At 36.2% G+C, this 13,271-nt stretch overlaps 1 protein-coding gene across 9 annotated transcripts in view; it reads left to right on the plus strand.

Moving 5' to 3' along the window:
- LOC110442837 (prostaglandin E2 receptor EP4 subtype-like) overlaps positions 1 to 13,271 on the plus strand; it is a 102,344-nt gene that overhangs the window by 83,817 nt on the left and 5,256 nt on the right. For 8 of the 9 annotated variants that reach the window (XM_021486659.1, XM_021486658.1, XM_021486657.1 and 5 more), the window contains one exon: positions 12,589 to 13,187. In XM_021486659.1, coding sequence (XP_021342334.1) covers positions 12,589 to 13,071 — 483 coding nt within the window. In that variant the 3' untranslated portion in view covers positions 13,072 to 13,187. Of the gene's footprint in view, positions 1 to 12,588; positions 13,188 to 13,271 lie in introns of those variants that run through there. The other variant, XM_021486665.1, reaches the window with a different exon arrangement.

Genomic DNA, 13,271 nt, shown 5'->3' on the forward strand with positions numbered 1-13,271 from the left:
ATACCTACCACAATACCCTGGTGACATAGATATTAACACCTACCACAATAATCTGATGACGTAGATATAAACACCTACCACAATACCCTGGTGACATAGATATAAACACCTACCACATTACCCTTGTGACATAGATAAAACAACCTACCACAATACCCCGGCGACTTAGTTACAACGACTTACCACAATACCCCGGAGACGTAGTTACAACGGCTTACCACAATTCCGTGTGGACGTGTATTGTAGTTCTAACGATCCACTGCCCTTGTCTGATTACATGAAGCAAACGCTTACCCAAGTTATAACAGATATGTTCTATATGCAGATGTAGGGATACGTCGTCATGATACAGCTGAAAAAGCTGTAATATTACATTGGCATCACTGCTTGATCTTAATTCATCTCACACGATTCTGTATTTCCGGCGGATGTTTAATTTGGCATGATAGATTCACTTTATGCATGGAATTAGTCAACTCGGTATTAAGTTGACGTGTGTACGTAGATACTGATGGTTGAATGAGATCGATATCAGCTCAGTGCAATTAAAGTGAATACACCTTTGGAATGATTTGATATTTTTTCAATATATTTTAAACGCAACCGTTACCAAGAAACGTTAATTTTTCAGACAAAGATTTTTAAAGAAAATGTGATGATTTTGGTTTTTAAAACCCATATGTTGTACCAAATTATTATATTGTCATTGCTGTTGTTTTAGAATTTCTTTGTAAATAAGATATATATAAAGTATGTACACAATATATAGCAAAGACGCATTCTCGTAACAGTTTTCGAATGAAATGTTTTTTCAATATTGTCAAGGGTAAGTGGGTTATTTATTATTTATTTTGCATTGTAAATATACTTATATACTGCCATCACCAATGCAGGTCGGGGATTGAGAAAGGAATAAACCTACTGCTATCCACTGCATGGTGTAAGCAGAACTAACATGGAAACCCCCAGCAGAATTGGGGATTTGCTTTTGTGCCCACTACTTTGAGACAGCAAAATAAATTTGCTGCGCCAATTGCAATATTTGGGATCTTTTCCCTACTTCACAATAGCAACTTTGGCTCAAGTGAAGAAGGCATGATTTATCAGTGATGTAACACTTTAAGTCGGCATCAGATCCGCGTACTGCACGGAGGCAAAACACGCCAACATTCCGCTTCCTTAAATAGCATTGACTATTGATAAGTCTCTTATGCCCAATAAAAATCAAATTAACATCACATGTCATTTTCTTTTGATCTTTTGATATCCCCTCCCTTAATAATTGACTCTGATTCCCATAACACCTTTCTCCAGTGCTTTTTTTTTTGAAAACTGACAAACTTCCACTGGTTTTAACCCTCATAGAATTAAGTTTATCTGTTAAACCTTCACCTACAAACACCAGTAGTGTTTCATCTGTGCTGGATTGTCTTCACATCGGCTATATTACACTATTGTTAACACAGCGACTGGATGACAATGATTCCTCCACAAAGATTCTGGTAAAATGTTACTATATTTCTAGACTATAAACAAGTATGCTCAAAAACAAAACTTTGACATATTCCGGTTTTGGGTTTTTGTTTACTGCAACTGTAATTTACTATAACCCGTACTTACTTATCCATGAATTCCTGTTGACGAATGGAGAGCTAATATACCAAATTAAAAGCTCTATAGTTGAGCCATCGTAAGGTTATTATCAGGAAATTGCGGTGATGGCACGAGACAAAACTGCTTCACGCTTCATGTGGTCATTATCTGTGATTACTGAATCTGTTCAGCCAAAGATTGGTCATCTTAGACCCGTTCATTCCTGATATTCTCAGAAAAATCCTCCTACATTTAGATTAACTTATCGTTGCAGTTCATACACAAACACGTCGGCTCATATTAAAGAGCACTGATACCTAAACTATTAGAGACATACTCTTATTCTTATCAATGTTTATTGTAAATCAGTTGACCATATGGCAGGAATCGTAGTTATTTGCAGATAACAAACCTATCATCAGATATTGGAGAGTTAGAAAATGTACCGTTCAATTAACGGGCCAGTTAGCGATGCCGTGAAGTATTTACTGCGGGCATATCAGCTTCCTGACGGCTGATACCGGATAACGTGTAGGCTACTAGAATGAACTTTCGAACCGTATAAACTGCCCAAATCCACTCACTGCTGTGAATATAATGTGGACACTTCGAATTGTTGGTAAACTCAGGATTAATGGAGAGGCCGATTTATGATTTCAAAATAGACACATTATGAGAATACATTGTTTCGCATCGCATCATAACTTCTTTACTATGCCTATTTATACGGGGTTAAGATTTATGCATTCTGCCTATTCATTAGTAGATTACGCACTCATTATCAAAACACGTTCTTTATTAATGTGTAAAAAAACAACATTTTACTTAACCATAATCGTTGCCACAGTTTAGCTTAATTAACTTCTACTTGACGCTCCCGATATTTTTTAAGAAAAGTAATATTACTAAATATTTCTAAAACTCTGCATGGAATGTAAATGGATTGAAATTGTTGCATTCTATTAATCTAGTGTAGGGATGGTACGAGTTTGTAAAAAATGTTAGCTGATTATTTGTGCATGGAGCTGTTGATATGGACGTGTTTTAATTATATCTGCCTATCACGAAATAGGAAAGCTTATTACGTGTGCGTCCTCTAGGAGAACCTAGCAGGCCGTATAACAAAGCATGTCGAGCTGTTTTTGATGAAAAGGAAGGTAAACTTCATTAAAAGCCGGAACAGGACATGCAATTATTCATAGAACAATATATGGACAGATTTCTAATTTCTTTGCAATCATATTTCCGATAACGTCGAGAATTCTAGGGTTTGTTTGCCTAGTGCTGCTGACTCTCGGGGAGGACGGATACCGAGTCATTCATTTATAATCTATTTTATCGGAAACGCAAATAAACCATCTCAATTTAATATTATGTGTACTCGCACGAAAGGACCAACCATCGGTCAGATTTGCAAGCTACACATGTATATGCAAGGTATTTTCTCAGTGATGATTATACAAAATATAAAAGGTCGATTCACCATTGATCAGCCATTAAATAGCATGTTCCACTACTTATAAATTGCATCGCATGTGTGCTGTATATTTCCACGAACTGTTCGAAGTTGTAAATCAGGTATATTTCAGAAACAGAAAATGAGAATATAATAGTAAAACATAATGGCAGTATGATATTGCTTTTTTTTCGACAAGAGATATCGAAGGAAGAGATATCGATATGAAGAGTGTATAACATCCCTGTGTACCAAAGGGATGAAAGGGATTGCTAAATCAAAGCTCTTTCTTGGCATTTAATGTGCTACAACTTCACTTTCACTCTGTTTAAATTCCCAAATGTTTACAGGATTTTTTGTTTGTTTCGGAATCACAAACGATATATATATGGGATAATAGATTAATCCAAGTGATGAGAAGATTTGTCATGTTTTGCTTAACCGTATTTAGGGTTTGCGTAGGATTTCAGGGTTTTCCGTTAATCCATAGGGAGTATTTGGGAAAACCGAACATCAACTATAGCGTTCTTTAAATGAGACAATGACACGGGAGATGACAGTGATGCTATAATAGATAATTGTGAGGGGCTTATCAGGGGACAAGGTAGATATAGAGGGATACAACAATCCGTCGATGTTTCCTCGTCACGGTAAGTGGCACTACGAGAAGCGCCTTACTTCAACCTGTGACAATTTAATGCCACTATATAATGCTTATGAAACAGTTGATGTATTTGTAAAGACAGGAACATGTTGACTTGATTGCCGTAAAGTGTTCTTAGAGGATGTTTCGTGAAATAGAATAGCTTTTACATTCACTTTACACGCAAAGCCGCTTTCCTGATGAGTTTTTATGTAACTGTTTCTTTACTGTCTTACTCATGGAAAAACCAGAGACAAGGCGGCGCGGCTGTGTTCTATCCAAAACGAAGTGTTTCTACACAGAAAAACATTGACATTGTGATTGCCAAACCTTATATTGTTTGCGGACTAAAATATAAATAAACAAATAAAATAAATTAATAGCCATGTCACACTTAACCGAAATATAAAACAATTTTGCAGGAAGTTTCTTGTTATGTATGACGTAGGTATTCTAAATTGTACAGTCACGTTTTGATCTTCTGAAAATTGCTTTCTAAAGTTTGTAAAAATAACTTCACATGGAAACAGTTAATTATAATTTACAAATGGAATAATGAGGCACTTTCACACTACATATCATTGCATCAAAGCAAAGATCACGTGCGATAAATTATACGTAACAGGGTTCTACAATGATGTACACCAAACTATACTATCTAGAATCATCACGTGCCATACAACATTGGCATGCGATAAATCTGAAGTTCTAACGAACAGTAAACTTAAGGTATCACGGATCTACAACAGCGACACATGATGGTTCCTCTTCATTTTATCTCAACATTTACGTTCAGTATTACAAATATGTTCACATCGCTGCCAATATCTGAAAAGCATGACATCTTGAATTTCCTAATTTTGAACTTACCTTTTCTCTGTGAAATATAAACTTTATCTATTACACAACAATTATGAAACAAGTTATTTAAACTGATATAAATCACTCTTGTTGACCCGGATGTTAGCTCTCGGGGAATGTGGGAGGAAACCTGAGTACTCGGAGAAAACCCACGTGGTCGGGCAAGTGACCCCATATCTTTTCACCCCTGTTCGGGAAATCGAACCCCGATCACCTCAGTGAAAAGTAAGTGCGCTAAAACCCCTTTCTTCATTAGTAACATACCAGCATACCCGTATTATGCCGCAGCTGATTCGCTATACCAGAACCTGGTATTTATATCAGGAGTTTACATGTATCAGATGATTCGCTATTCTAAACCTTGTTTTAAATATAAGGAGTTTACATACAGCTGATTCACTATTCATGAGCCTGTTCTAAATATCAGAAGTTTCAGGCTAGATGTTTCCATGTGACTAAACTACTACACCATGGTGTTCTACCGGAAAACCTTCCATATACGCTATGGACAGTTTACAGTAGTCATGACGACACGATTTCTCACTATGAGATGCAAGTGTCTGCCACGATAAGAGATAGCAAACAACATTTTTACTTTATATGACAGGGGACATCATAGTACTGAAAAATCTAAATCATCAAGAGCAATTTGGGCATATCCTTTCGATTCTGGTTGCAATCTTGTGTTTATTCTCGCTGTCATTTCTTTTAATTGTTGTTTTCAGAATTCCTGTTATCTGTTATCAAGGTGTTGAGTCCCGATTGTCTATTTATGGTGACGTTGTGTTTTATCTATTTCACTTATAACAGCTGGCACGCTTCATGAGCAATGTGTAGAAAATGAAATGTTTCTAATCCTTAAAATACCTTGACTACAAGCAAACACATTCACGAGCTCCTAAAACAAAGCAGGCAGTTAAGCCTTACTCGAAACTCGTAATTGGAGCGTATTTCAGCCTTTGATCTTACTAGGTGAAACATGCAATTGATTCAAAACTATCCGGATGCTGATTGAACGTGTCGCGTCCCTGTAGATCGAATTATATACACACTGCTTGTCATCAAATCAAACTATCAATTACCGTTATAACTCCCAGCAGGCCGATCTTCGAACGGGTCTTCGGGCGCACGGACGGGACGTGGACGTTGTGCGCATGACTAGTGATATTATACGCTGGAATCACTATGTTTGTCGTTCCCTTGTGTAGAGACGAGTGAAGTGACGCATGCGCGGACGTCACTAACACCTGGACAATATGATTCATTCGCACCTCCACAATGAACTAGTTCACACAGATTCTACTCCGTGATGATTAGTAACCGATATAAACCCGGACCAATAGCAAAGCAATAAGCAGTGTGTATGGTATATATCACCGCTAACATAACAAGAGCTGTTGGAGAGCAGCATAGCTCGCCTATTGGTGATATATGTTGTAAGATAGCAAATGTCAATAGAAACAAATGTACAGTAAAATCTCGATATAATGCCCGTCATTTCATTCACCACCTCACTTACCGCCAACATATTTGCAGGTCCCTTAATTATGTTTTTCTTAATAATTCCTTATACGTTTGCCTCAGTTTACCGCCAAACCCATTTATAATGCCAACGTTTCTTTGAACAAATGATGGTAATATTACAAGGTTTTGCTGTACCTTAACATGTAAGAAGAGATGACCAGCCAGTGTGAAATAGTCCACAGCGTATTGATGGTGGTGACCGATTCAACATGGCACACAAAAACTTGCCCAAAAACTTTAACCAAGTCAAACTTACCAAAACATTGCTAACACTCCATATAAATACTTCAACCTTATAATAGACAACAGCCTATTGATGGTGGTAATCCAACACTACACAAAAAACAAGCCTCAAAAGATTTAACCCAGTCCAATTAATTGTATTTGGCTCCTAAAATATGAAAATATGGCCCAGCACATTGCTTACACTCGATGTAAATGCCTTAACCTCATCATAGACAACTGTGTATTGAATGTGATGATCCAACACTGTCTTGAAAAAAAACTTGCCCAAAAACTTTAACCTCAGAAGGTGGGACGCCGAGGCTTGGGTGACTACATTAACCCCGAGGTATTCTCCGAATAGACGAGCTAAAAACGATAATTAATTATATGATCTTATAATGTTTATCTCCGAAAATGGCAATAGGATCTAAGAGAAAAATGCATCAAACGCAGTCGTTTTAGAAATAAAGAAAACAGTTATACTGTTACCATGGTGTCAAAAAACTGCAAGGGAGGTACCAATATTTCGTCCTAAGAAACTGTATTTAAAAAGACTTTGGTGAAAAAAAAGTAAATGTTTAAATATAATACACACACACAAACAAAAATGAAAATATCGTAGAAATTATAAATTCTAAAAATAGATATATAACTCTATCTTGTTATTTGGTATTAACATATGACCCGTAGTTACACAACCGAGACTGGTGTGTTGTTAAAACATATGACGTGTTTAAGACACATGACTTACGTATAGTTACAAACGTATGACGTAGTTATAAAAACATGACTTACGTATAGATACAAACTTATGACGTAGTTATAAACAAATGACTTACGTATAGCTACAAACGTATGACGTAGTTATAAGCACATGACTTACGTATAGTAACAAACGTATGACGTAGTTATTAACACATGACTTACGTATAGTAACAAACGTATGACGTAGTTATTAACACATGACTTACGTATAGTTACAAACGTATGACGTAGTTATAAACACATGACTTACGTATAGCTACAAACTTATGACGTAGTTATAAACAAATGACTTACGTATAGTTACAAACTTATGACGTAGTTATAAACACATGACCTACGTAAAGTTACAAACGTATGACGTAGTTATAAACACATGACTTACGTATAGTTACAAACGTATGACGTAGTTATAAACACATGACTTACGTAAAGTTACAAACTTATGACGTAGTTATAAACATATGACGTACATGTAGATATAACATATGACGTAGTTATAAAAAACATGACTTACATGTAGCTATAAAATATGACGTAGTTATAAACACATGACTTACATCTAGTTATAACATATGACGTAGATATAGAAATCATGACTTACGTGAAGTTATAACATATGACATAGTTATAAAAACATGACATACGTATAGTTACAAACTTATGACGTAGTTATCAACACATGACTTACGTATAGCTACAATCATGTGACGTAGTTATAAACACATGACTTACGTATAGCTACAAACGTATGACGTATTATAAACACACATGGCATACATATAGCTACAATCATGTGACTTAGATATAATCAAGATTATTCAGTTAGCTTGATCATACCGTTAGAGGTATTTTATGTTATATGAGTGAAGAACATTTTAGCACTGTTTACAATAGATGGTACTGATGCGAATGTAGGTACATGGGTATGTATTGGTTTATCATTAATATAATTGCTATAATGATACTCAATAAATTCACACCATACAATACTTCTGACCGAAAGTGTATAATAATTGGTACTGATGTATGTGGTGTTTTGACTTACTGTATCTTCTAAGATTTATTCTCATTTATAACTAAATATCTAAACATGTTTCAATGAAAATTCATTATTTGCATTATTTAAGTAACTTGTGATGTATGACCATGGTGTTACTCACAACGTGTATACAAAATTAACTTGATCCAGATGAAATAACATTCTGGCCACATCAAGCAGGTGTTTGCGTTTAACCAATGACCTTGATTGGCATGGAACAATTAAATAGTATATATTTAAAATGCATTTAGTTTTTTCTAAATTGGGTGCCAACTGTACATTTACTTTAAGGTTAGTGAGTTACAATTATCTTACCAATAACGGACCAATAAACGCAACAGAAAAAGAAGAACATATTTTCTTTCTAGATTAATACCTCATACAATCCTGACAAGTTTAATACTATATTAAGAATGCTTTATTTGGATGAATAACCAGATTCTAAAAAAGGAAGATCAAGAATAAACAGTAGTCTCCCTATTAAGCAATGGTCAAGTATGAGTGAAAAAATAAGAATGAAGTTTCAGTCTGACCTTAGAATCTGTTAACATGTTTATCACGTAACTGACCAAATTTACCTGTGATACGGCCACCATGTCGTAATTATGGTAATACACACGTGTAATAACGACTAAAGATGCCATAAGGCTCGTATCTATCAAATTCACCCCTGCAGTTCGGTGTTCGAGAAAAGAATCCACATGCTAGGGCTGTGACCCACTGCATGTATCGTAAGAGGCGACGAGTGTTTTAATCCCCTGCATATTTGAATATATTCGATTCTGTGTCCTCTACTTTGGGACACAAAAGCAATTAAAAATAGCCTGCTGCACCCATTGCAATCCTTGGGATGTTTATATTTCTTCTTACTTCTCACTACCTTTTAATTCCTAGCACCTTACTTGGCAATACCTCACTTTTGGCTATAATGTTTAAAGTTCGCCCAGGTGAGGAAAGCAAATAGTTCTAAAATATTGTAGCTGATATTCCCTGCTTAGCATTAAGAGTAATGGTAACAACTGGTTCACCCGTTATCAGTATAATGTGACCGGGCGGGATGCTGTGCTGGAGGCTGCTGCGCACTCGTGAAAAATATACAAAATATTAGCCACACTCGTGAAATATATTCGTTATTACTGAAGACACCATTAAATATCCTCCATTTATTAATGGCATGACGCAGGACTGCCGTATACAATTTACATGTGTATTGCCTAAAATTGCGGGAACCAATATTCAATTGTTCTCGCTAGACACGTTTTGCATGCCAGTGAAAAGGACTACCTACACTGAAATGAGAGTCGCACGGATAACGTTGAAGTATATGCCACTTTTTTCATTTTTTTAACGAGTGTCCAATTAGCAAAATGTCAACATGCCCTTGAAACGCAAGAGCAGAAATCAATGTGTCTTTATCCGAGAGTTGTTGGTACCCTATACCCCATTAACTGCCAGCTCTCCCTGGGAGACATTGACCCCTGTTATTGAGTTTGTGTCATGTCTGTGCCTCAGCTTCAGTACCCGTAACTGCTTTACCCCCACCCTCCAGACAAAACGACCTGACCCCCGCCATACTGGCAGCAAATGCAGCACCCGATATGTGTACTTAACCATGACATTTAACTCGAGCCACTGCCGATTGAACGGCCCATCACCGTTTAGTTTGCATTTAAAAGTGATTGTTTTACAACCCTGTCAATGAATGGTATGAGAATTAGCGTGTATGGAATGGAGAGCCCAACTTAAGTTTATCCCTCGAGTATCTGTACGAGTTAATGGGGTTTAGGTACCCAGAGCTACAATTAGACACATCATTGATTTCTACCCTTCCGTGTCCAGGACGTGTTGACACTGTGGTAATGGGACTTCAATACCAAATAGATGAACCGAAATGTTCTGTTTGCATTTTATTGATGGTTGCATGTGATCATTGAGTTAAAACTGACTTAATGCTACAATACTCATTTGATTTATACGTGGTAACTTTGACAACGGAATATAGTATAAAATAGATTCAACATGAATTTATATTTTTATATCACATGCCATGTTATAAGGCCTACTAAATCAGTAGCGTGTCAGATAGGTCGCCTGTATGAGCTATAAACCAAGTCTTTATCTTTAAGAGCTTCAAACATTTTATTATTAAGTCAGTACATTTTATACTAATAGTAAGCGTTTTTATTTCGATACATATCCACAATGCTTGCAGGCTGTTCTATCAAACAACTGTCGGGATTTGCTTAGATAAACAGTATTGAAGTTTCCTATGAACAACTGTATGCTTTCATTACTAAAAAATGTAAACAAGTAAACAAATATGCATTTAAACAATGGATATTATTATGACGCCATAGAGATGTGTATATAAATTATATCGTATTTTAGCTTCCGATATGCTATTTAAAGCGTTACCTTATATTGGTGTCAATAATATATATTGAAGAATTGTGTGTGAAATATCGGTGAAAAAACGATATTTCAATAAATGTACCTACCCACTGTTTAACGTCAGTCTGATAAAGCTCATACAAAATTTTCAAACTAATGTTTACATAAAAACTAGATTTCAAACGAATACAATTAAAATTAAGTTTTCGTATCATTTAGAGAGAAAAATCCTAATTTTTCATTGTAAGGACATGAATGGTAATTTTTAACAAGGAAAGAAGTTATGAGGCCATACACCTGTATGTATTACATAACTGATAACTCGTGTTAACAGCAATTAGTAGTCTTTCCAATGACGATTTTTCAATTAAAGTGAATTGTCTAATAAATGTGATATTATTGTATCCATACCCCTTTATTTAAAAGTGTTGTTTTTTTTATCAAACAGGCTGCTCTTTCTATGCCCTTTGTTTTCCGACTGATTACTTTTCAAAAACGAGTATACTGTTCAAGGGTTCATATGCTTAACGCTTGCTCATCAGTTTTCCGACCGGACATGACGTAGCAAACACGACCATAGCAGAGGAAAATGCAGGCCTGTTATATTTTTCCAATCCCGTCGTCACGTTTTTAGGATAGAAAATTGACTTGGTGACACTATCGGCAAATCAGTGATAATACCACTGCAGACCCGGTTGTACAAGGTTGGGTTTTTTAAGGTGATGACGTGAACTGTCATATCATAAAAGATGTATGCCCATTTGCTCCAGATTTAGCTTAGTTTCTATTGAACTGCCGATTGTCGTCAATGGAAATTAGGATAATTGTTATCTGCTTCACCGTGCTGCCAGTTATGTAACTCATGGATGTCTGGAAACGTGATTGCATGTCATTGTTTCTATCTCCTTAACTCAGATCCAATAATATTCCAATAAAACAGCAACATGGGACTTTTCTGACTCAGTTGTAGATTTCCCCTTGCCTAGCAATAGACATACACATATATCAATTCCCTGTGACGTATATGAAAGGACACACACAACGATCACCACGTTGTTTATGTATGTTACAATGTAAATTTCCTATTAGCAAATTAGGTATTGACGAACGTAATTTGACAGTCACTTCTCTGTGATGTAACAGCACGACATTGTCGATTTCGTTGTGTAGAGTATATTCAACACAACTTATCAGTTCAATATTGTAATTAAAAGTTATCTGCTATCGACAAATATGACGCACTGGTGATTAGTATCTAATGACTTCTGTTCATACTCACCATGCTCGTCATAATCACAGACGAATTCATTACAGCACATGTACCGTAGGACCCCATTAGGTCTGTATTCACTGTTCTCAGTATAGAGGTTATGTAAACAATCAGTCGATGTCAAAGGGACGTTCTCTCCACACTGATGAGTAGGTTAGTGTACTCACAAACAGGTCACTGTCTACTTTGTTTAAATGGCAAAGAAAGACATATACTACATTTATGTTTTTCGGCGACTAATTTTTCTTAAACTTTCAAAACCTATTTACATCTTCATTTTCGAGGTACACATGTTTGTTATAACATTGTCTGCTGATACAATGCTTTTTAAATAACCGATGAATGGGATATTGCAGACATTCTAATATACTGTGTAGTTGGAATGTATACTTTACCCTTGGTTTCCGACATATCAGATGCCAAATTTTGAAAAGAAAACAACAACATAATAAAAAAAGGTTACACAAATCAGCATATCAAACGTGAAGTATATTTCATGCGAAATGATCAATTTTAGGGACATTTTCGCGCTAGTCTGCTCTCGGTCGTTTTGGGGACAACATATGGACAAATGGTGTGTTTGTATATCTATACAAGCTTGATCAGTCAAAATGATCTATCTGTAGTATATCCGTTACATTGCATATTTTCTTTCATGTATATGTTATACTTATTCCATTAATCAAGATCCTGTTAATCAAAAAGATAGTTTAAACCGAAGATTTGCAAAATCAAGGACACCATTGCATGATTCCGCTGTAATCCTAAAGTTCTAAAATATGCATTGTTATAGTCATTTGAATTGATTTGTGTTTTCCCAGGTGCGCATACTAATAAACCAGACGGGTGTGGAACCGGACTTAAAAACAGATTTACTTATGATCCGGTTTGCGTCCTTGAACCAGATCCTCGATCCCTGGGTCTACATCCTCTTGCGGAGAGAAGTCGTTTGGAAGGTCATTCAGGGAATGAAGTTTTTGTTCGGAATTAAGGAGAAGGAGCCGGACTATGAACTGACCATACAGAAGGCCAATCTAATGAACGATGGTGAGAGCCAGTCCTGTTGTAGATTTTGTCTGCACTGCATGTGTGATCCGCCAATGAAAAGACCCCGGTCCGAGTCTCTCTTTTCTACAAGTGAATATGAGTTACGAAGATCTACTATTGTTCGAACTTCTCCTATGCAGAGTAAAATGGAGGGCCTAAGACATGACTCTCGGATAGCTCGCTTCGGCTCCGAAAAGGAGCTCAATCAGTTACTCACAGCCCTCAAAAACCAAAATCAAAACCAAAGTAAACGATAGCAATCTAGTCAAATAGTCTAATGCTTGTATAGTAAACCGACCAATTTTTGTTACTTGTTACATCTGTCTCATGTTCCTTTTGTGTGTGACCAATAAATCTATTTTGCTGTCGTCAATAGACAATTTCTTGTTAAAACACTGGGTCCAACTTGTTTAAAACAGCATTAGCTTAACACAAAGGTAATGGGACCCTTCTATCA

Source organism: Mizuhopecten yessoensis, unplaced genomic scaffold (genome assembly GCF_002113885.1).
Source record: "Mizuhopecten yessoensis strain PY_sf001 unplaced genomic scaffold, ASM211388v2 scaffold716303, whole genome shotgun sequence".
Taxonomy (NCBI): domain Eukaryota; kingdom Metazoa; phylum Mollusca; class Bivalvia; order Pectinida; family Pectinidae; genus Mizuhopecten; species Mizuhopecten yessoensis.